At 36.8% G+C, this 25,459-nt stretch overlaps 2 protein-coding genes across 6 annotated transcripts in view; one reads left to right on the plus strand and one right to left on the minus strand.

Annotated features, from left to right (window-relative positions):
• The window catches only part of BBS12 (Bardet-Biedl syndrome 12), a 67,766-nt gene extending 58,632 nt beyond the window's left edge, over positions 1-9,134 (minus strand). For 3 of the 5 annotated variants that reach the window (XR_009259333.1, XR_009259332.1, XM_058721443.1), the window contains exons 1-2: positions 8,879-9,134; positions 1,147-1,211 (exon numbers count right to left, since the gene is read on the minus strand). The gene's annotated coding sequence lies outside the window, so the exon portion shown is untranslated. Of the gene's footprint in view, positions 1-1,146; positions 1,212-2,095; positions 2,264-8,878 lie in introns of all 5 variants that reach the window. The other 2 variants (XM_058721444.1, XM_058721445.1) reach the window with 2 other exon arrangements.
• Positions 9,135-9,215: 81 nt separating this feature from the next.
• LOC131507109 (centrin-4) lies at positions 9,216-12,677 on the plus strand. The gene is made up of 5 exons (XM_058721452.1): positions 9,216-9,334; positions 10,507-10,644; positions 11,019-11,147; positions 11,737-11,865; positions 12,141-12,677. Exons 1-5 carry the CDS (start codon positions 9,332-9,334, stop codon positions 12,228-12,230), a joined length of 489 nt encoding a protein of 162 aa, XP_058577435.1. The 5' UTR covers positions 9,216-9,331; the 3' UTR covers positions 12,231-12,677.
• The last annotated feature ends 12,782 nt before the right edge of the window (positions 12,678-25,459 follow it).

Below are 25,459 nucleotides of genomic sequence, written 5' to 3' on the forward strand. Positions count from 1 at the left end.
AGGGGCAGAGAGAGAGGGAGACACAGAATCAGAAGCAGGCTCCAGGCTCTGAGCCATCAGCCCAGAGCCCGATGCGGGGCTCGAACTCACGGACCGCGAGATCGTGACCTGGGCCGAAGTCGGACGTCTAACCGACTGAGCCACCCAGGCGCCCCATCTTCAGAAGCTTTTTAAAATGATGTATGGCAATTAGGGTGATTTATTTATTTAATTATTCTTTTTTTTAACGCTTATTCATTTTTGAAAGAGAGAGACAGAGCGCAAGCAGGGGTAGGGCAGGAAGAGAGGGAGACACAGAATCTGAAGCAGGCTCCACACTCTGAGCTGTCAGCACAGAGCCTGATGCAGGGCTCGAAGCCAAAACTTCGAGATCATGATCTGAGCCAAAGTCAGACACTTAACCAGTTGAGCCACCCAGGCGCCTTGGCAATTAGGATGACTTAAATTTTGTTTTTTCATGTTTATTTATTTTTGAGAGAGAGAGAGAGAGAGACAGAGTGCAAGCAGGGGAGGGGAGACACAGAATCCAAAGCAGGTTCCAGGCTCTGAGCTGTCAGCAAGAGCCCTACATGGGGCTTGAATTCACAAGCCATGAGATCATGACTTGAGCTGAAGTCGGACGCTTAACTGACTGGGCCACCCAGGTGCCCCAGATAAATTTGTTTCTAGAATACCTAGATTCATCCTTGAAGCTGAGGAACACTACCATTTGAGATACCTTAAGATCAGGAAGAAGCCATAACACAACTATTCCTCAAGAGTAGCTTCCTATAAGCTTTCAAGGACTAGAGAAAAGTGAGCACAGCCTAGGAAAATGTTCAATGAGTTGTCTGAAATCAGGTACAAATGCTCTTTTGTGAAAATTTCAATTCTGTAAAATAAAAATAAAACTCTTGATACACTCAGACATATCCCTAGACAGCATAAAAATATATTCTAGGACTCCAATACTCTAATCCTGAGACCCATGATATCTTACAATGATCTGATCTTAGCATGTTTTTGCTGTCCTTTACCCCTCACCCCCATATTATCAATTCTCGACTTACTCAGTTTAAATTCTAAATTCCTATTTGTCAATTACAATCACTCCCTTGCACATATACCCTCAAAATCCTTATCCCTCTTTAGGTTCATCCTACTCACCTTGCAAAGTCACAAAGCCTGATGAAATCCAACTCTCTGTCTACTCCATGCTTACCCTGGTACAGCTGAAATAAACAGAAAAACACACACAACCATACTGGTGTCATTTCAAACCTCAAGTGGCCCTTAGTATTGCCTGAAAATCTACTTCCCTAGTTCACTTATCTTTTTATAAAAGATTATCATTTACTGGGTTCTATTTTTAAAAGTTTTGCCTACCCTTGACTACAAAAGATATTCTTCTATACTTCTTCTAAAAATGTCATGGTTTTAATCTTTTTTTTTTTAAATGAGGTGAACACATAACATAAACCATTTTTAAATGTACAATTCAGTGTCACTTAGTACATTCACAGTATTGTACAATCACTACCTTTATCTAGTTCTAAAACATTTCCCTCACCCTAAAAGAAAACCCTTAAAGCCATTAAACATTCTCTTCCTGTTCTCTCCTCCAGCCTCTAGCAACCAATCTGCTTTATGTCTCTATGGATTTACCTATTCTGGATATTTCATGTAAATAGAATCACACAATACTCTTTCACTGAGCATAATGTTTTTGAGGTTTATCCACACTGTATTATGTATCAGTACTTCATTCCCTTTAGGGCTGAGTAATATTCTATTGTATGTATATATCATCTTGTTTATTTATCTGCTGATAAATATTTGAATTGTTTCTACCTTTTGACTATTGTGAATTTGTGCTGTTATCAACATTTGTGTACAAGTGTTTGAATATCTGTTTTCAATTACTTTGGGTATACACCTAGGAGTGGTCACATGGTAATTTTATGTTTAACCTTCTGAGGAACCACCAAACTGTCTTCTATAGCAGCTAATCCATTTTACTTTCTCACCAGCAAGAAATTTCTCCACATCCCTGCTGTATTGATTTCCTAGGGCAGCTACACTAAATTACCAAAAACAGGGTGGCTTAAAACAATACATTTTTATTCTCTCATGGTTCTGGAGTCCAGAAGAAATCAAGGTGTCTGCAGGGCCATGATCCTTCTGAAGGCTCTCGAGAAATCTCTTCCAGCTTCGAGTTGCCTCCTGGAGGTCCGTGGCTTTTGGTAACAAAACTTGAATATCTGCTTCTCTTTCACATGGCTTTCTTAAAAAGACACAAGTCATTGTATTTAGGGTCCACCCTAATTTACTATGACCTCATCTTAACTAACAAGTTCTATAAAGACCCCATTTCTAAATAAAATCACATTCTGAGATTCTGGGTAGACATAAATTTTGAAGGAACACTATTCAACCCAGTATGCTTACCAATACAAATCTTCCATTTTTTTGTTTTGTTTTGTTATTGTTTTTAAATAGACATCTTAGTGGATATGAAGCGATATTTCATTGTGATTTTGACTTGCATTTCTCTAATGACTAATGATGTTGAGCATCTTTTCATTTACCAGTTGGCCATTTACATTTTTTCTTCGGAGAAATATTTATTCAAATCTTTTGCCCGTTTTAAAATTGGGCTCTCTTTTTGTTGTTGAATTGTAAGAGTTCTTTATATATTCTGGAAATTAGAACCTTATCAGAATACAACTTACAGACATTTTCTCTCTGTATGTTGTATTTTCTACTTTTTTGATAAGGTACTTTGATGCATAAAAGTTTTCCATTTTAATGAAGCCTAATTTGTCTATTTTTTCTTTGTTGCTCATGCTCTTGGTGTCATATTTAAGAATCTACTGCCAAATCCAAAGTCACAAAGATCTGACCCAGTGTTTTCCTCAAAGAATTTTATAGTTTTATGTCTTATATTATGATAATTGATACATCTGATTTTTCTATATGGGGTGAAGTAGGGGACCAACTTCATTCTTTCGCATTGGATGTCAAATTGTCCCAGCACCATTTATTGAAAGACTATTCTTTCACCATTGAGTGGTTTTGGCATCTTTGTCAAAAATCAATTGGCAATAGACTTTTGGGTTTATTTGTGGACTTTCAATCCTATCTCATTGGTCTATATGTCCATCCTTATGCCAGGACCACACTTTTTTGATTATTATAGCTTTGTGGCAAGTTTTGAAGCAAGGGAGTGTGAAATTCCAACTCTGCTCTTTTTGTTTTAGCTTTTACATTTATGTTTGCAATTCATCTTAAACTGATTTTTTGTAAATGGTGTGAGGTAGGGGTCATTTTGTTCCTTCCTGGATATCCAGTTGCTCTAGAATAATTTGTTGAAAAGACAAGCTTAAAATGACTGGCTTTTTGCTTGTTTCTAATTTCTAACATGTTTTGAGAGCTTATTAAGTATGAGGTACTTTACATGCACTATGTAATATAGTTCTCACAATATAATGAGGTGCAAAAAGCCTATGAAAATGAAAAATTGTTAAGTAACTTACAAAATCTCACAGCTAGTAAGTAATAGGTTATGAACTAAAACCCAGATTTGTCTAAAACCAAAGTCCCATGTTATTAACTACCATACAATACTACCTTCTGGCTGCCCCTCTACCCAACATGATAGCAATTCACCCTCTCTTCTGTAGAATCTTCCATTGCATTTCCCACTTCCAAACCTTATTGCCTTCTTCTAAATTTTTTTTTAACGTTTATTTATTTTTGAGAGAGAGACAGAGACAGAGCATGAGCAGGGGAGGGGCAGAGAGAGAGGGAGACACAGAATCTGAAGCAGGCTCCAGGCTTTGAGCTGTCAGCACAGAGCCCCATGCGGGGCTTGAACTCACAAACCGTGAGGTCATGACCTGAGCCGAAGTCGGACGCTCAACTGACTGAGCCACCCAGGCGCCCCTTATTGCCTTCTTCTAAACCTGTTCACACCCTTAATATGGCTATGCCTTTTTTTCTCTAAGCATCAGAGTCTCTGTTATGGTTTCCTCTCTATAAATTTTTTTAACAATCCGCCTTTTTTTTTTTTTTCTTAAATATTTATTTATTTTTGAGGGTGAGAGAGAAAGCATGAGCAGGGGAGGGGCAGAGAGAGAGTGGGGCAGAGGATCCGAAGCAGGCTCTGCACTGACAGCAGAGGGCCTGATATGGCGCTTGAACTCCTGACCCTTGAGATCATGACCTGAGCTGAAGTAGGCTGCTTAACCAACTGAGCCACTCAGGTGCCCCCTCTATACTATGTCTAAATCACAAGATATTACTATATGAATGGAAAAGTTACAGAGAATTTAGAACAAAAGGAAAAAAGCCATGGGCTATTTCAAACTTACTCAAGCTTTCAAAGTCTATATTTAATTTATGTGAAAAAGGTTTTCCAAGAGAAGACACGAAATTACTAAAACTAATCTACAGACAAAAAGTTACATAAAACTGATCTAAAAAATATTCAGTTATTTCACTTATATGTAAAATTAAAAAAACAAAACAAACCACAAAGCAGAAACTGATCCATAAATACAGAGAACAAACTGGTGGTTGCTGGAGGGAAGGGAATGGTTAAAAAGGGATGAAGAAGAGTGGGAGGTACAGGTTCCCAATTATAGAAGGAATAAGTCACAGGGATGAAAGTACAACATAAAGAATATAGTCAATGGTATTTGTAATAGTGTTGTATGGCAACAGATGGTAGCTCCACTTGTGATAAGCATAGCATAACATACAGAGCTGTGGACTCACTATGTTGTACACCTGAAACTAATGTAACACTGTGTGTCAATTCTACTCAATAAAATATGAATAAACAAATAAATAAATATTCAAGAGAAATGCTGTTTCAGCATTTGAAGACTATTTTGTTTCAGCAGCAATTAAAAAAAAAAAGCCAGTCTTAGGATTCCTAAGGTTAGAAAAGCTCCTAAGTAATTATTTTAGAGAGATTAGTTAATTAGCATAAAATAAAAATCCTTCATCTTCTAAAAAAGGCAACGACAGTCAAGCGGATGGTGAAATACATAATTCCAAAGATAAAAACACCTCTGGTAACTATTCTTGGCATTGAATTGACACACTCTGATTCTTGTTCTGAGATACATCAGCACCAGTGTTTTCCACAAACAGCTATTTTATTATTGAGATCCTTAACAACTTTACTTGTCAGCTTAATGTTTCTTGAACATTTTAAAGCTGTAATAGAAGCATCCATACTACTTCACTGGGTTTTGACATCAGAAGCAGCTTTCTTTTCCTCTTATCATGTCTAGTCCTGTATATGGAATTTGTTTTAGAATACTAAGACATGCAATGCTTTTTAGGAGTTGAATTTTTAAAAATACTATTATTTTCTGACAGGTATGATTAGCTTTTGTCATCATCAAAATCAATAGTTTCCGTATCTCATCTATTCCTAATATAACAGTCTAATCATATGATTCCATTACTTAAAAAACCTTCAACTTGGAACATAAAGGCCTTTGCTCCTTTGTCTCACACAGGACTCCTTTTAAACAGTTAACTCAGATCCTTTCACTTCTCTGCTCAAAATACTGCAATGCCTTCCCATTTCACCAGGAATGAAAATTAAAGTCTTTAAGCCCTAGTAATCTGCACCCCTCCTTCTTACCCCTCTTTGTTTCCTACTACACTATCCCTTGAGCACTTGGCTCTGGCCTCCTTTCTGTTCCTGGAACATGCAAGGCACGCTCCTTAACTTATAATTTCTGTTCTAGTTGCTCCCACTTCCTGGGATGCTCTTCCCTGGGAAATCTATTGCCTTGCCACCTCTAAGTATTTACTCAAATTTCCCCTTTTCAACGAGGCCCACGCTTGGGCACCCTATTTAACACCACAAGCTCTTCCTTTCTAAGTGTAGAATTCCCTTTAACTGTTTGGATGAACTTTAACTACTTGGATTCCTGTTAACTGCTCTACTTCCTTTTTTTCCATAACATTTATCACCTTATAAAATAGTACACAGTTTACATACCTATTATTATTTCTCAGCTATCTCCCTCTGTTGAAATCTAATTCCCAGGAGGATAATTTTAGTCACTGAGGTATCCCACATAACAAAAATATTGTCTGACATACTGCAGACACTCAAGAAGTATCTGGTGAGCAAATGAAGAAATGGCTTTCACCATATTTGCTAAATCTTAACTTTTAAGTACAAAACTGAAAAGATTAAACAGATGGTGCTGTCAGTATTCCCCCACCACAAATTTAAGTTTCAATCACCTTTAGAGTTGATGTGATTCCTATATGGCACTGTCTTAGTTGAGATCCCATGATTCCAAAACGGTATCTCCTTCACATGGTTGTCAGAATTATCTTTGAAAAGCACAAACCTAATCAAAGCACTCCATTGCCTAAAAACATCTGTTTATCTTATAAAATAAAATCTTTACTCCCTAGCTTGACATAGGTGTCCCATAATTGGACCTCAATGTAATTTATGACTCATTTTCCACCCTTCCATATAAACCCTATGATCTTGCCACACGAGAAGACACATTTATTTTCATTTTTACACATGCTATATTCAGATTTGAATATCCTACCCTTTCTTCACTTTGGCAAATGCTGTGTATCTTTCATGACCCAAGGCAAATGCCACATTTTGAATATAACCTTCTCCAATGCACCAGGAAGGAACAGTGCCTCTTTCCTGTGCTCAAGCACTTTCTACACACACCTACTGAAGCACTTAGCACCCTGAATTTCAAATTCTGTATTTGTGTCTGTGCCTTTCTCCCCGACTAATCTGTGGGTTGCTTTTATTCTTCTTTATACTCTACATTCAGTTCCTTTCAAACTCACCCAATAGTTGGCACAGTACATGTGGAAAGTATTAAATAATTATAGATTTACTTAAGAGTGCCAATGGATTTAATATTTTCTTAGATTAATTATTATTACTATTATTGTTTTATAATACAATTACATTAATAACAGCTATTTTTCAAGACTAAGTACCTCCTACCCAAGACCTAGAAATTGTAATCTGAGCCTATAATTAAAAAATCATTTTCACTAGAAGTTAATTTCCCAAATATAAGAACCTAAATCATAAAGTGATATAAAAGCAGGTTAATATATTACTTCAGCCTTTTAATTGCCATGAGATCAAACTTTATCTAGGTTAGAATCTGGTTCTATATGTTTGGTCACTATTTCTGGGTCTCAGAAATCCTGAAAATATTAGTAGAAAAGATGCAGTAAATGTCCTTGAAAGTGATCAAAAGGAACTTTCCCAGTGAGACCAATGGCCTGAAAAATCAATACACAGTTAACCCTTAAACACTGAGAGTTAGGGGCCCCAACCAATCAGTGCACAACCGAAAATCCAAATATAACTCTTAACTCACCTGAAACTTAACTACCAATAGCCTACTGTTGTTTGGAAGCCTTACCAATAACATAAGCAGTCGATTAACACATATTTTATGTCATATGTATTATATACTGTGTTTTTATAATAATACCTTTTTCTTAAAATTTTTCAACATCTCTAGGCTATGAGGTTCAACCGGGAGTCTTTTCAAATTGTGGCAAATCTCCAAAAAAATATCTATGTGTAAGTGGGCCCACACAGTTCAAATCCATGTTGTTCAAGAGTCAGCTGTATTATAAGTGAATGAATATTTTTACTTAGTTCACAAAATGTCTTGAACTTGCATCATTTTAATTTCCACTGGGACAACTTAATACAGAAAAAAAAAAAAAAACTTCTCATATTAGAATAACCTTACCTATTTTCCAGAATCCTAATGAGCTGTTTATCTATGATTACAAAGCTTGGATGTCTGACTAGGATATAATGTGAACCAGACAGGATGATGGTTTTAGAAAATGTGCCATGTTTCTATTTACTACAGTATGAACAGTGATTTGGGAGACTGCTTCAAGAATGTACTTTGCACATTTTTCTTGCCCTAACTTCAAGGAGTAAGTGGGATAAAGGGAAAAAAATCTAGGCAAAAGTTAATGTTCCTTCTGAATCCACTCACTGCTGGAGAAGCCTGTATGATTTTTGTTAAATAAAGTACTTACTCTGCAGAAGGTACTGCAGAAGGCATAAAAAGAATCCTGATGTGTAAGCTATTAGGGTTAGAAATTTTAAAGGGCTATCATCACTTCATTCCTACCAAGAAGTCAGAGGTCCACCTCATTCTTTCCCACCCTTAAGCTGGTCCCTAACCAGATTCATGATTGGGCAAACCAGCAAGTCTGGCCCTCTGGGCAAAAATTTGCTTTGATTTACAGCAGTTATGGGCTTCTAAATCCTAAATCTATTGGATTATCAGACTACTTGTGTCTGACTGACTCATGAGTATGGATCTATGCTGGATATGGCTGGAAAGCCGGTCAAATCTTGGGATTCAAACCATTGGAATGGCTGGGGATGAGGTGGGGGATGGGGGGCGGTGTCTGTCTGACAGTAATATGGGTGGGGCCAAAGTCCTGCTCGGCGAATAAATACTACAACACAGGTAAAAACCCTTTCCTATGCAGTGAGGCTTGGTGCATCACAACACCTTATCCGGCTTCCTTCCAGTCGCCATCCCCACTTCTTTCCAGTCATACCCCTACCGCGCCAGAATCTCTCCGAACCAGAGGGAAATGTTAAAGGCCAATCCCCAGGCACTGTGGAAGTTGAGAAATATCTAGGGGCGCATGGAAAGGGCAGTCCCCTCCACCTCTGGTAATCCCAGTCGGATGGTAAACCAAAACTGGACCAAATTTACCCGGCCCGCCAGGCCCTAGATTCTCAATCATAACCCCGGGCACGAAGAGGTCAAAAAAGCAAATAAGGCTGCACTGAAGACTTAGCAGTCAGTGGAAGCACCTCGTTACTAACCTCGCTCTTTTCTCCATCTTCACCCGAGGCTCCAGTTCCCAGCTTCCCACCGCCAGTCGCGGTCCTGGCCGGCCCTTGGACGCCAGGTCTCCGGGACGAAGACGCCCCCTTCGCCGCCGGCATTTTGCGCATGCGCGAAGCGGGGCGAGAGGGCCGGCTGGGCGGGGCTGGTCGCTAAGAAACCAGAGGAAAAGTTCTGCTTAAGGGTTGGCTGGGAAAGGCAGAGCGTTACTCTATTGGTAGAGAGTAGGGAGAGGGGGCCGGCCTCAAGGGCCTTCTTTTCTGACTATTGGGTGGAACTACTGTCAATCAGTAGGCCTCGGTGGGCGGGGCTGCTGGTGAGGCAGGCGAGAGCGGCCTTAGCAACGGTTTCTGAACTGTGAAGACAGCCGTTGGGCTGCGCTGCCGGCGGCTGAGATCGGGAGGTCCCGGCTGAGGGCACCGGTTGGTGACATGGTGAGTGTGAAGCTGTAACCGCTTGTTGGGCCAGGGCTGGTGCTGAAATCTCTCCCCGGAGCAGAGAAGGAATTGTTTTTGGTATGTGAAATATATTACTCGCCTCCTGATCCTCGAGTGTCGTTTAGTAACTCCTCTCGTGGTCAAATAGAAGCACATTGCCCGTGTCTCTTAAGGACGCAAGAGCGGGTCTCCAGTTTATCCCCGCCAACTGCTAATACCAGCACTCCGCTGTAGGTTCTATGATGGAAATGAAACCACTCTTCGGCCAGAGAGGAATTGAATACAGAAAATAAGAAACTTAAAATCTGTTGGAGGGTCTAGGTCTCTAGGAAAGAGGTCCTGACCTCCGAAAAAGTGACTGGCCGGGATAGCTACGAATTCTGCTACTGTTGGGAAGGTGAAGGTTGTGAAGGCTAAACTGTGGAGTTGAAGACCACACCAGTGGATTTGCGGTCCAGGGATCAAGAATCTGCTGCTACCACAACGAAACCACGCGAAACTGGAGACTAGGTGCACAGGAACGTGGAGTCCAGTTGCCGTCTCTGCCGCCACAGCTTCCTAACCCAAAGATGGGGAGACAAGATATTGAAATAAGGCTGCAGAACAACCCAGGAGTAACTCTGTGACCTTGCTTGCCGGCAGAAAATGGCACACAGCAGGCAGATGACCTCCACTTTACCTGGATATTGATAATTGGCCCAACATTTATTCTTATCCAGATCGCTGCAGTAGTTTTTCACCTGGAAGATGTAGTTTTTTCATTTCTTAGCCTCTGCAATATAGGAAAGTACGCTAAAAGATGGGAAAGGATATCATGTTTCAGTCAAGCATATCCCACAAAATAAATCTTATTATGAGATATATAGGCCTAGGTAAAAGGTATGCCTTAAACACTTTTTTTCAAATATACCAAGTAAGGCCAGTCCATTCTGACATAACATCTAATGTTCTACTAGGTTGAAGGAAAAACAAGTGGTAAAAAGAACCAAGCTTTCCACCAAGATATTAATAACTAATAGCATAAATGTTAGCAAAAGGAAAAGGTGGAAATTGTTGATGGTCATGTACTAGGGAATAGGGTTCTTGAACATGCTTATATACTTATCAATTTTTCTGGTTCTGGTAACTTTTCCTGTTACGTTTTTCACACACATGTGTGTTTATTACAGGCATCCACAAGTTCAGACCAATGGAAGAAAAGAGCAGCAAAACTTGAATTGAATGAAACCCAAAAGCAAGAAATTAAAGAGGCCTTTGATTTATTTGATGTTGATGGGTCTGGAACCATAGATGTGAAAGAATTGAAGGTTTTGAAATTACTTCTAATTCTAAAACATTTTAAAAACAAATCTTTCAGTCTTTAACAGCAGCCTTCTAAAAGCTTGATATAAAGTCTCTTCATTGTGGACACCTACACCTTCAGTGTATGCACCTGCCCCATACTAACAAAATTATATCTTGTTAGGCATTTATTCTTGTTTTATGAATGAATACAACAAAAACTCTGGGTGTAACAGTAACGTATCCTATGGCATAGTGGAATTGGAGCCTAGGCCTGCTGACCTGACTTTCTAGGTTTATGCCTAGTCCATAGTAAAAAAGAGAAAATCTAGTAATTATTAGGTAATTTAAAAGCTAGGAATGAGACCGTGGCATATTACTTATTTGCTTTCTATTTCAGATTGCAATGCAAGCCTTAGGATTTGAACCAAAGAAAGAAGAAATTAAAAAAATGATAGCTGAAATCGACAAAGAAGGAAATGGCACCATTAGTTTCGAAGATTTTTTTGCCATAATGAGTGTAAAAATGGTATAGTAGTGATTTTGTTTTTCAAAGAAATACAAGCAATAGCCTTCTACTTTTTTTTTTTTTTTTGGCTGGAGCAATCAATGAATTGGAACTAGGTCTTTAAAAATGGGTGGGATTTAGATAGACAGGAATAGCAAGAGTAAAGATGTTTTCAGGGTAGTAATAAAGACTGTCCGGTGTGGAGAAGGTTGTTAGGAAATAATAAAGATAAATGGCTGGATAAAGAAAATGGGGTCAGCACGTTGAAGCCTTGAGTTCAGCAAACACCTCTTGAGTGCCTATTTTTGCTAGGCACTGTTCTAGAGGGCATTGGATGAGACAACCTCCCTGTTAGAGCTTACATTTTTTGGTAGCTGGTATCAATTACTGGAGTTAATAGAGATCCATTATCTTTATCACCCTTGCCTCTTCCACTTTAACAAATTCTGAATTTAAATACCCTGAGAGCAGATGTGAGTAAAAGTTAGAACAGTAAATGAACGCAGCTACTTGGCAGATTGCTGCTCTAGACCTCAAACACCCATAAGTCCAATTTGATAGAATAAATAAATGAAAGATTAATGACAGTTAGTTGTTTCTGTTTTTAAAGAGTGAGAAAGAAGAAATATTGAAGGCTTTCAAATTATTTGATGATGATGATACTGGAAGCATAACACTAAACAATATCAAGAGGGTTGCTAAGGAACTAGGGGAAAATTTAACAGATGATGAACTTCAGGTAAATTTTACTTATTTTTATAATTTTTATAACTTACATGTATATATACAATTGTAATTTATGTATATTATATACAATTGTAATTTATATATATTTATATACAATTGTAATTTATATATTATAATTAAAATATATTACAATTTTAATTTTATTACAATTTTAATATTCCTTAGATGGACTCAAATACATTCAAAATAAAATTTGTATATATATTTGAATATTATATCATTCATTTTTAATGATTTCACATACCATATTTACATTTTGTTTTATAGGAAATGCTTGATGAAGCTGATCGTGATAGGGATGGAGAAGTAAGTGAGGAAGAATTTTTGAGGATGATGAAAAAGACCACTCTTTATTAATACTTTTTTTAATCCCTCTGGAAAGTCAATAACTTTGTATTTGTTATACAGTTCCATAATATCTGAATGTATTTGTTGTCAATTTCTAATTTATTTGCGCAAATTGGTGTTTTGATGTGTAATCCATGCAAGAAGTTAGGCTTCTATCAACATGTTGTTAAACATCTACAGCATCAAGAAAGAAAATATAATGATTTCTGTGAATCGTGAATCCAAAACCAGTATTAATTCCAACTGCTACTTTTTGGAGTCTCAGCATCTAAAGACTTAGAATTTTTCTTAGGTTTAATGAAACTGAGCCCACATCCAATTGAATTTGGCAAACAGGCTATTACTTTCCCCATTATTTTCCTTTTGTGCAACTCTTTAAAAACTGATAAACATTTGATTTGTAATCAGTTATTCAGATATGTAAAGTGTTAAATAAAATTGCCTAGTAATACTTTATTTGCTAGTTTTCTTATTATAAAGAAAGGCACTTATACTACCCAGATTTTCTTGTAAGTTTGACCCTGCAGGTGACCATTTAATGACTGTCTTGGGAGGTGGTAGGGATTTTACATATGTTATCTCAGTTAATATGTTACAACTTAGAAGCTGGTGGTATTAGCTCCATTTTACTACATACAAGAAAAGTAAAGTTCAGAGAAATTTAAAAATTGCTCAATTGCTCATAGATAATAAAACATGGATTATAAATCTTGTATCCTTATGCTTCATTATGAAGCTTTGCTATGGATAAAAACTCTCAGGGTAATTAAGTATATATTTTCTAACTCATTTAATATTGTGACTCTTGTAACTTTACTTTGTTTCCTATGAAAGAGCCAATCTATTGAGAAAGGCAGTCTGAAGCTACAGTCTTTTGACTCCCCACTGGGTCACACAAGACTGGGTCTTGGGCCCAGAACACTTCTTACCAAGAGACATAGTCTCTATAGCTTGTGCTGGAATTGTCTGAATATCTTTCCACTTCAAACTCAATGTGTACTTTTTTCTGCTTAAGCATTGTGTGTGTTATAGTGCCTGTGTATGTAATATGACATCTGGCCAACTCCACTTTGGAAAGAGGATATACCCTTTGGCAAGGGGTTGCTAAACAACAAGATGGGTCCGTACAGGCCAATTGCCCTAGATCGGCTTCTGGGAGGGACCTCTTGCATGGAAAACTGACATTCACTACTAAAACTGATACTACTCGGTCTTCATATGAGTGAAGAATTGTTCCATCAAGTAGTTGACTGCATTGTGTTTTCCTTGGCAACTAAACTGATACCAAGATGCAATGGCAGAAGCTTTCAGATTTCTGCTCCTGATAATAGGCAACAGATGCCACTTGCTGGACACCCCCACTTCCTAAACCTAAGTAATGGTCTTTGGAGCAAGACAGGCTTACAGAAAATGTAACTTTAATTGTCTCACTTAGTTCATTTTTAGCTCACTGAAACGAAGACTCGATTTTCTTTTGTCAACACAAGTTTTTTTTTAAATTGGTGCTGGAATGGCATATCTATGCTTATGCTCATTAAGTGTTCTACAGGATCTTTAATTCCTAATTATTCAGCATTTCCTTCTATACTAAAGAAAAATATAACTACTAAACATGCTTCATAAGTGAAAATTATGGCCTTTAAGTTGTTAAATGATTTATATTTTTAAGTGGGTAATACACTTAAAAATACACATGAATAAGTTCAAAGAGTTCTAAATAGAAGTCTCATCAATCCCAGTTCTCTCAAATACAGAATGTCCTTTATCACTATTTTTATTCAACATTGTATAGAAGTGCTAGTCAGTACATTAAGGCAAGCAGAAAACAGAGACCAGAAAGGAGGAAATAAAATTCTTTCCATTTGCAGATGACACATCTATCCATAGTGTATTCAAAAGAATTTAGAGATTACTGGATGCAAGTTGTTATGCAAATACAAATAGAAGCACAATTATATTTTTACAAACCAGGTATGAATAATTACAAAGTGAATTTAAGAGACTATTAATAGTATTACAAATATAAAAATCTTATGACTGAATCTAATGAAGACCCACAGGTCTTCAATATCAAAAACTATGAAAGAGTACTGAGAGAGATTAAAGAAGACCTAAATAAATGGAGGAATGTTATGTTCATGGATTGGAAGACTCAATATTATATAGATGTCAGTTCTCTTTTTATTGATCTATAGCTATAGTGCAATCAAAATCTTAACCTATGTGAAACTCAACAAGCTAATTCTAAAATTTCTATGGAAATCCAAGGATCTGATACACACTCAAAGAACAAGGTGAGAGACTAGCTTACCGGACTATCAAGATTTATTAGAGTCATAGTAATTAAAATAGTGTAGTGTTGGGGCACCTGGGTTGCTCAGTCAGTTGAGCGAATGGCTCTTGGTTTAGGCTCAGGTCATGATCTCAGAGTTTGTGAGTTTGAGCCCCACATCGGGCTCTGTGCTGGCAGTGTAGAATCAGCTTGGGATTCTCCTTCTCTCCCTCTCCCTCTTTGCCCCTCTCCTACTCATGCCGTCTCTGTCTCTCTCAAAATAAACTTAAAAAAAATAGCATAGTGTTCACTAGGATAGACTAATTGACAAATGGAATAGAACAGAAAGTCCTGAAACACTCATTGTATATGCCATTGATTTAAGACACAGTAACTCTACAGTGGGACATCTTCATTATAATAAATTGTTCCTAGTCAATAGGATATCCAAAAAAAAAAAAAAAAAAAAGAAAAGAAAACTTGATCCCAACCTCACACTATACATAAAAATTAATTCTAAATTATTGTTGATCAAGACATGAAAAGTAAGAATATATCATCATGACCTTGGGGTCAGCTTCCTAATTAGGACACACAAAAACCATTAAGTTTAAGGGAAAACATGATAAAGTGTACTATAAGTAAGAACTTCTCTTCATGAAAGGAGAGAATGAGACATAAGCTACTAATTGGAAAAAGATATTTTCAATAAATATACCTGACTAAACACTTGTATGTAGAATATACAACTTGAAAGTTGTTGAAACTTACACTTGTGCTTTTTAAACTTACTCTTTGATATTCCTCCCAACAACAGGAAGAGTTCGACTTTCCCTCCCTCTGAATGTGGGTTGTCCATAGTGACTTGCTTCTAAACCAATAGAATGTAGTGGAAGTGACACTGCATGACTTCTGGTGATAGGTTAGGAAAGGCGATATAGCTTCTGCTTGGCTCTATTCTCTAAGCACCCAACCTTAGAATCCAGCCACTATGCTATGTTAGGCAGCCATATGGAATGACTACACGGAGGTATTCTGGGCATAGCCCCAAGGAGATTCCAGCCAATGGCTAGTGCCAACTACCAGGCAGATAAGTTAATAAGTCTTCAGATGGTTCCAGTATTCAGCCTTTGAGCCACCATAGCTGATTCTGAGTAGAGACAAGATGACCCCACTGAGCCCTGCCTAAATTATAGATTTACAAGCAAAATAAATGATGTTATTACTTTAAACCAATACATTTTGGGGTAGTTTTTTGAGCAACAATAGAATACAACAATCATCCTAGACTTATTATAGTTTACCTTTAAGTGGCACGTTTACAATTTCCCCCAGTTAGAGGATTTTACAACAGTTTAACTTTATCTATCTCTCTGATCTATTGTGCTATTGTCATATATTTTACTTCTATTTATAATCAAATCCATATAAGATATTATTATTGTTATTATTTTATATTTGTCTTTTATAAGCCAGTCTATTTTACTTAGATTAATTACATACCCTTTCTGGTTCTCTTCATTCCTTTATGCAAGCTTGTGGTTCCATGCGGAATCATTTTCTTCAGGTTGAATAAGTCTTTAGTATTTGTTATGGTGAAGATCTATTGGTAATAAATTCTCTCAGCTTTTGTTTGTCTGAAAAGGCCTTAATTTTTGCCTTCTTTTTTTGAATAATATTTCTATTGTGTATAGAGTCCCAGGTGAGATAGTAGGATGGCATTTTTAAAAAACTTTTAGCATTTTAATGTCATTCCATTATGTCCTGATTTTTGTAATTTCTTTTGAAAAGTAAGCTTATAGCTTTATTGTTGCTTCTTTGAAGGTAATGTGTGGGATTTTTTCCCTCTGAGTGCTTTTAAGATTTTTCTCTTTGTCTTGGTTATTAGCAATATAACTGTGATCTACCCAGGTGTGGTTTTCCTTATATTTGTAATCTACGTGAGATTCATAGTGTCTTGATTCTGTGGTTTAATGGATTTTTATTAACTTTGAAACAATTTTAGCCAGTGTTTCTTCAAATATTGTTTCTGAACCATCATCTCCTCTTTCTAGAACTCCAATTAAATACATGCATGTTAGACTTACCACTATTCTTTATATATCTCTCACACTCTTTTTGGTGTTTTCTATCCCTTTTTCTCTCTGTGCTTCAAATTTATATATAGTTTACTGACTTGTGTTCCAGTTTACCAGAAGTTCTCTAACAGATTCCAGATCTCTGTTGAAATTCTTCATATTCTCCTCAGTTTTATTGAACACATGAATTATCTTTATATTAAAGTCACTGATTACTTTAACATCTTATCTCTAGGTCTATTTTTGTTGTTCTTTTAAATTCTGGCTTTTAGTTATCTGTTGTTTTTTTTTTAGCCAGATATTGTGGATGAAAAATTAGAGAGACTGTAAATGCTGTCATCTTCTTTCACAGAAGTCTAAGTTTTCTTCTAGCAGGTATATAAATATAGGAGGATAATTTTGATTCTTTTGAGAAACAGCTTTAGTCATAATTAAGGATTTTCTATTTCATGTTTGCCCTTATTCCCAGATGTCATACTTTTGTGTTGACTGAAGGCACAGGGTATCTACTGATATCTCTGTCTCCCTTCATCTTACCTGGGCTTAAAATCAAATTTTAATATTTGCAGCATCACATAGCTATTTAATTACACTTTCACTTAGTTCTTTGTTCTCTTAGATGCTGTTTTCTGTTGGGTTTTTAGGGTCTCACCCAGGGCATGTGTAACTAAGGAGTTAGTCAGTGAGGTAGGGTATTTGGACAGTTTTTCAGTTAAATCTACTTTAAATCCTGGATCTCTATAATGTTTCCTCCCAAATGCTAGCTACTTTGGCATCCCCAAATTCCAACCTGTTTCTTCTCAGCTCAGTAAGATTCCTGCCTTTCTGCTTGGGGCTTATTTATTTATTTCTGTAATTTAAATTCCAGTTACTTAACATACAGTGTAATATTAGTTTCAGGTGTACAATTTAGTGATTCAACACTTCCATACAATAGCCAGGGCTCATCACAAGTGCCCTCCTTAATCCTCATCCCTTATTTAACTCATCCCCCCACTTCTCTCCCCTTCTGGTAACCATCAGTTTGTTCTCTATAGTTAAGAGTTTGTTTCTTGGTTTGGCTTTCTTTTCTTTTTTCCCTTTGCTTGTTTGTTTTGTTTCCTAAATTACACATATAAGTGAAATCATATGGTGTTTGTCCTTCTCTGACTGACTTATTTCGCTTACCCTCTAGCTCCATCAACATTGTTGCAAATGGCAAGATTTCATTCTTTGTTATGGCTGAGTAATAGTCCATTGTACACATATGTATACCACATCTTCTTTATCCATTCATCAGTTGATAGATATTTGGTCTCTTTCCATCATTTGGCTATTGTTGATAATGCTGATGTAAACATCCCTTTGAATTAGAATTTTTGTATTCTTTGAGTAAATAACTAGTAGTACAATTGCTGGATCGTAGGGTAGTTCTATTTTTAACTTTTTGAGGAACTTCATACTGTTTTCCAGAGTGGCTGCACCAGTTTGCATTCCCACCAACAGTGCTGTTTCTCCACATCCTTGCCAACAGCTCTTATTTCTTGTGTTGTTAGTTTTAGCCATCTGACTGGTGTGAGGTGATATCTAAAGAACTTATAAAATTCAACACTCAAAAATAATCCAATTAAGGGGCGCCTGGGTGGCTCAGTCGGTTGGGCAGCTGACTTCGGCAAAGGTCATGATCTCACGGTACATGAGTTTGAGCCCCGCGTCGGGCTCTGTGCTGACAGCTCGGAGCCTGGAGCCTGTTTCAGATTCTGTGTCTCCCTCTCTCTGACCCTCCCCCATTCATGCTCTGTCTCTCTCTGTCTCAAAAATAAATAAACGTTAAAAAAAATTAAAAAAAAATAATCCAATTAAAAAATGGGCAGAAGACACGAACAGACGTTTTTCCAAAAAGACATAGAGATTGGCTAACAGACACATGAAAAGATGCTCAACATCACTCATCATCAGGGATATTTCCCCTATTTTTTGAATTGGAAAATCCCCTCAGGGAAAAAGTCATGATGAGTGTGGCACTCCCCTCCAGTGCTTCTCTTTTCTCAAGGATTATAACTTTTCCTTTCCAATCTTGTCTGAACTGAACTGGGTACTTACCTGTTCCTTCACACAGTGTTTTCATATACCAGCTTTTATAGTTGTTTTCAGCAGGAAGATAAGTTCATCATATCCTGAGCTAAAAAAGCCAATATTATTTTCAGGAAAATAAATCTGACTGATGACCCTGAACTGGAATTGGGAGAGACTGCTGGATGAAAGGCCAGTTAAGAGGCTACTGCAGTCATTTAAACAAGGGATGGTGAGGACCTAATAGCTGCATTTGGTTTGGAAAAAAAGAGGTACAATTCAAATCTTTCATTCATGCTTTCTTATTTTCATTCACAGGACTCTGATGAAAGAGTGATATTAAGGAATAGTTACTGAATTAGGCACTGTTCTACCACATTTACACGGACTTTCTTAAATCCTATGCCTATTGGACACTATTATTATCATTTTGATTTTACAGACGAGAAAACTAAGATACAGAGAGTTTAAGTGACTATCTCAACATCACATGGACATTAAATGGACTTTGAGTCAGGCCTGCTGACTCCACCACTGTGCTCTCTTCATTCCTTGCAACAGGTGTGATCTTTTAAATGGGGGACATTGATAGCACATATTCCAAAGGGAGAAAAGGAGAAAAAATGGATGCAGTGGTTCCTGAGCGCTTTTTGTTATTGTTTGGAAAAGTAAGTGAAATTAATGCTTTAGGAAAGTGATAAATCCAGAGAAGTGAAACCAAAGAAAAAGATGAACCTGTTTTTCTTTTTTAAGTGAAAGTAGAGAGTCATAAGGTGGCCAAGAGTAGGCAGTCAAGGCAAGTGGATAACTTGGAAGATCAGAGACTGATTATAGTGATGAAAGTTATTGCTTAATATTTTATATATGGACATTTCCTCCACAAATAATTTTCCCTTGTTTTTTTGGTGATGGCTCATTTTAACCAGAAAATTTAAAGTACACATTCAAGTATTTTTTGGATGAGTGAAAGAGGAAAGTACAACTTTAACATTAAGAGTTAATGGTACCTCATCTTACTCAGGGGGTTGGTCACACAGGATGGAGGATAGAGGTCACCCCACTAGGGGGCGTTGAGGTCTTGTCTCAGTTTGGTGAATAAAGGTGTGGTTTGATTTATGCTTGTTTTGATAGTCTGACATAAATTAGAGAAGAATTTAAAGAAAGATCGAAATTAAAGATGTAATTTATCTAGCACAATTAGGGGAAAGATTTACAGAAATTTTATTATTCTTTATCCCACCTTCATGGTAACTAATTACTCACATTAATGAAAAGTCAAGAATTGCACTTAAAACCAAATCTAACACTATTCAAAATGTAAGCCATGGAATTATGGAGGGAGTTATAATATTTGAAGATTTTTAAAAAATATTTTTCCCTCCAATTCAATTTTGAAGATGTTGACATTTTTCTCTATGAAGTAGGAATTCATTTGTTTCACATAAAAATGACTAAAAAGACTTACCAAACTGTTGACAGTGGTTACTTCTGACGGAAGAGAAGTAAAGGTATTTGCTTTTTATTCACCATATCTATATATGGTTTGAATTCTTATAAACATAAATTTTATAATTTAAATTTAGAAAAGTAAAAAAATTTAGTTGCATTTAAAAACTGGGTTAGGATGCCAATATAAAAATTAATTAGAAATGTAAGTCCAAGTTTATATAATCTGCCTAAATATGAATAAATATAACATCTAAGTGATATTAATAGGCATTCTACAATTAGAATCAGAAAGGAAGAGTGTTATACTGTATATTTTCACATCTCTTGTTTTGCATAATGGATAGTCACATATGGCTCTGAGGTCTTCAAAAATGAAACTTATTTAATTTGTTCTAACCCTAAATATACCAGTTTACTTGAGAATTTGATATTTTATTTTCTGCACACTTAAGAGTTTATAACACAGTTCTATAGAATTCAGTTTGAGAAAAAGTGACATGTACAAAAGCACTAACTCTATATAAACAAAGAAACACCCATAGTCAAAATAAATGATGTTCTTAAATAAGGTCCTTTAAATTAATCTTAAATTAATGTTAAGGGAATGAAAAATAAATCAGTATACTGTATTACATTATTTCTGTCTTTTTATTAGAAATATGTAAGTACCTTTTACTTCTTTTGGAAATGCTGTAGATAAGTCACATATCAAACTGTATAAAAATAATGAATTAAACACCTATAAATGTGAGTAGCAACCCCATGCTATCACTTACTAAACATCCCTGAACTGCTGTGCCCTCGGGAGTGTTTAAGGGTTGGACACAAGACATGTCGTGGCTTCATGTTTTTACTACTAATTCAATCAAAAATGTTTCTGCCCAAAGGACTGGAGTTAAAATATCCCTTCTATCAACATAATAGGGGAACATCACCGAGGCATTTGGCCAGAGGACAAAGGGCACACAAACTTTTTGCCAAGCATGTTGAAAAGTAAGAATATTTTAGGAATACTACTTATCAAGATAGGATTTAAAATTAATTTTGAGCAGTCAGATAAGCAAATAGCGATAAGGGCTCTGATGATGGAAACAACAGATGAGAATACTTTGGTACACACTAGGGAGTCAGCAAAACACAAATAATGGGGAGAAAGCAGCTATCTAATTTGAGCAAGTGTAGAGACCATTTTCTTACCTATGCCTGGTTGAGCATGTAGTGTGTGTGTGTGTGTGTGTGTGTGTGTGTGTGTGTGTGTGCAGCAGCTACTGTGTGTGAATAATATCCCCATTCCTCGACTGTATTTTTGATAAATTTTAGTATGAAATTATGCATAATTGTATATCTAGTCATTATTTCTCAAAATAAGTTCAGTCCTCCTTCAAGTCCTTTTTATTTATTTATTTTATATAAAATGTAGGTTAAAGAATCCTATCAGTTTTGTAACATGAGTCGACACTACCTAATTAACAAAGCCAAAATTTCTTGCCCCAACTATGTAAAACGTAATAAAGAAAGTGGGTTAAACAATGCTTATTTTTGTCTGAATATGTTAGATGTTGGCAGAAAAACACTTATTCTTGATGTCCCTGTGTATTTCCTACCCATTTTTTCAATACTATATCATGAAATCCTTCCTGTCATTTATTTTTTGAAAACTCAATTACTTGGATTAATTGGGAAACTCAGTATAAATGGCTACTAGTTCTCATGCTGTAAATCTATGTTGAACAGTATTAAAAAATCTATCTTGCAAAGAATATTTCCTAATTGAAATCTAACCAAAATTAATTATAATCAGTAAAACCACCATTTTTAAAGCTTCTGCCAAGGGTGTCTGGATGGTTCAGTTGGTTGAGCATCTGACTCTTGATTTCATCTCAGGTCATGATCCCAGAATCGTGGGATCAAGCCCCTCATCAGGCTCTGCACTGAATGTGGAGCCTGCTTGAGATTTTTCTCTCTCTTTCCCTCTGCCCCTCTCCCCTGCTCATGTGCTCTCTCTCTAAATAAAAAAATAAATAAACAGACAGACAGACAGACAAACAAAGCTTCTGCCAACTTCTCAATTGTTGCAGAAAATTTGCGGATCACTAGTCCTGTCTCCTTAGATCCTTTTTTTTTTTTTTCAAAGTGGAAAAACTGAACTCTCCTAAGTAGTGTTGATGCTCAGTGAGTAAGCAAAATATGTAACACATCAACTGTGGAGTATGACTTGGGGGACAGAAAAGGTCTAATGGCTTCAAATGTGCTCTTCCATAGTTGGGCAGGATTTGTGCTTTTTTCTGGCTTAGAAAACAAAGTTTGTTGGCGTCATTGTCTCTATAGCAGAAAATTAACAGACATATGGAGTGTGCTATGGACAGACAACTCATTTCTAGTCCTTGAGTCACTGTTTAACTAGATTGGACACTTTGTCCATGCCACCTAACTTCTCTGGGCTTCTTACTGCAGCATATATAAAAGGTGGATAAGAAAACTGTCTGTCTAAAAAGTACCACTGAACTGCTGAAAACCCAGATGACAGGGGAAAACATCTTTTGCTTATTAAATATAATCCAGAAAATAATATAACAAGCACTATGCATTTACCACCTAGATTTAAAAGATGCAGACAGTTTGCTGAAATTTGCACATATCTCATTTCTTATTAAGAAATAAAACATTACAGATAGAGCAAAAGGCATTCCCTTGCTTTCGCTATCATTTTTCCCTTTCTTCTCAGAAGTAGTTGGTGTGTATCACTTCCAGCCATATGTTCGTTCTTTTACTATACAAGTATGTATCCCTAAAATTATAAACTATTGTTGCAAGTTTTTGATAGCATGTACAAATATCCTTTACAGCTTGATTTTTTGTTTGACATTATATTTTTGAGATTCATTTACATTGATATATGCTACTATTGTTCAATTATTTCAACTGCTCTATACAATTCTGTTATGTGAACAGTATATATATTTTTCTACAAGAAGTTAGATTGTTTCCATATGTGTACTATTCAGAGAAATACTATCATGAACATCCCTACATTTTCTGGGATAGCCACTGTCTTAGTCAGTTTGGGTTACCATAACAAAGTAACATTCACTGGGTGGTTTAAACAACCAAAATTTATTTTCTCGCAGTCCCAGAAGCCAAAGTCCAAGATCAGGGTACCAGTGTGATTGGATTTGGTGAGAGCTCTCCCCTGGCTTGTAGACAGTCACCTTCTAGCTATGGCATCACATGGTAGAATGAGGGGGAATGAGAGAGAGAGGGAGGGGGAGATCTACCTCTTCTTATGCTATCAGTTTAGGACCCCATCCTTATGAAATCATTTAACCTTAATTACTTACTAAAGACCCAATCACCAGATATAGTCACATTGGGTATTACGTCTTCAACATAGGAATTTTGGGAGGACACAGTATAGTCCATAGCATCCACCTAGAGTAAAATTGCTAGCTTGTATGAAATCTACATCTTCAACTTTTCTAGGTTTTTCCAAATTGCTCTCCAAAATGGTTGCAATATTTTAGACAACCACCAACAAGTAAATAGATGACAGGACATTATTATTATTATTATTATTATTATTATTATTTAATGTTTACTTATTTTTGAGAGAGCGAGCAAGTGGAGGATGGGCAGAGAGAGAAGGACAGAGGATCCAAAGCAGGCTCTCCACTGATAGCAGCCAGCTCCATGCGGGGCTCAAACTCACAAACCATGAGATCATGACCTGAGCTGAAACCAGCTGAGCTACCCAGGCGCCCCAAGATAGAAGGTACAATCTTTTCAAGTTGCAACTTCGTTTTCCTATTCCACCATTATCTGGAAAGTCTTCTTCCAAGTAGCTGTCCAAACGTTGGCTTCTGCCAACCAGTTCTTTCATTTGTGGCCATGGTACCACGTGGACTGGTGTGTTCTCTTCTCTAATCCCAATATGAAAACCACTGACCTTACTCCATCAATAGAGTTTTATTAGGTCAATGATGTGGAGTAGAAATACTCAGTGGATTCAAAGTGATAGCTAGAGTTCCTTCCCAGAAAATCCAGGTCTCATTTGCTGGGAACAAAAGATAACCAATAAAATTTCAAGTCCACTACAGTAGAGCCCCTTATGATCCAATCATCTCTGGTTCCAGGTGTGAAAAGCCAGCGTTCTTTGACCTCCACAGTGATTTCTTTCTTTGTTTTTTTTTTCAAATCAGATATTTAATGTTCCTTAAAATGGTTTAAACGCCATTTGATTTTCCCCTTCTCATTCACTGTGTCCTCCCCCCATTTTTAGCATTTTGCTTTCTTATTTCTTCAGCACTCAGGAACTCTGGGTTCCTTTTGTTAATGTGTTACCTTTTGTTAATGTGATACCTCCTCTTGTAAAGGTAGGGGCATTTTACTTGCCCCCTGAGGTACTCGTCTGTGAATTGAAAAGAGTCTGATTAGAGAAAGAGATGGTTTCAATCATGAGACAGTCTATGAATCAAAGGGATTTTTCAGAGTGAGTTAAACAATCTATTTTCCTTCCTGTATGTGTCACCATTTTTCTGGAAACTCTTACTTATCAGGTAAAACTGTACTTAGGGAGGTTCTCTGACAGCTTAATCATGGTCTCTGCTGGATCCCACAGCGAAGCCAGAAAGCTGAAAGTGTTTGCAGCTCTCATTTCCGTGGCAACTGTCTGAAGGGCCAAATATAAGAGCACTATTTCTCTGTAGGACCCAGTAGAAGAAGGAACTGACTGGTGAGGAAAACCCCTTTTAGTCAGAAATTTTTCTTTAGGAGGTCAAGACCTTTGAAAAATTAATGGAAAAGTACCAAGCCGTACCTTTACATGTATTTTTTAAATGCTTCATTGGTGTTAGCTAGGGAACTTGACATTTGCATGTCGTAACGAATCCATTTTCCCTTCACTGTCCCTTCTTCCCTCTTTCCATGCCCATCAATCTATCCATTTCTTGTTCTTATCACTATAACATGGTGCTTGTTTAAGCCAGCAGGATGTGGAAAAATATTTAAAAATTAATACATGCGACCACTTAGGAATAATCCTGTACATTTGTGTGGCTCTCTGAGTGATGAGACAATAAATACCTGTCTACTTTGTGCTATGTAGAATTCCCTGCATTATTTGGTCGGGGGGGGGTGCTCAGGTTCACTGAGCAGGAGTCAACGTGGGGCAGTTGAATAGCTTTACAGTTCCTCTTGCGTTGTTAGATCTTTATTATTTAATCTCAAGGACTCTGAATTTTTAGAATATTTCTCTCAGACTCAAGACCATTTTTGGATAACCTACCATTATCTTTGGCATGAAATATCAAGAAATCACTATAATGCTTCCCTGTATGAAGGGAAGAAGGACTGTGTCTATGCCACACTGCTGAGCAATATACATAATACAC

Source organism: Neofelis nebulosa, chromosome 3 (assembly GCF_028018385.1).
Source record: "Neofelis nebulosa isolate mNeoNeb1 chromosome 3, mNeoNeb1.pri, whole genome shotgun sequence".
Taxonomy (NCBI): domain Eukaryota; kingdom Metazoa; phylum Chordata; class Mammalia; order Carnivora; family Felidae; genus Neofelis; species Neofelis nebulosa.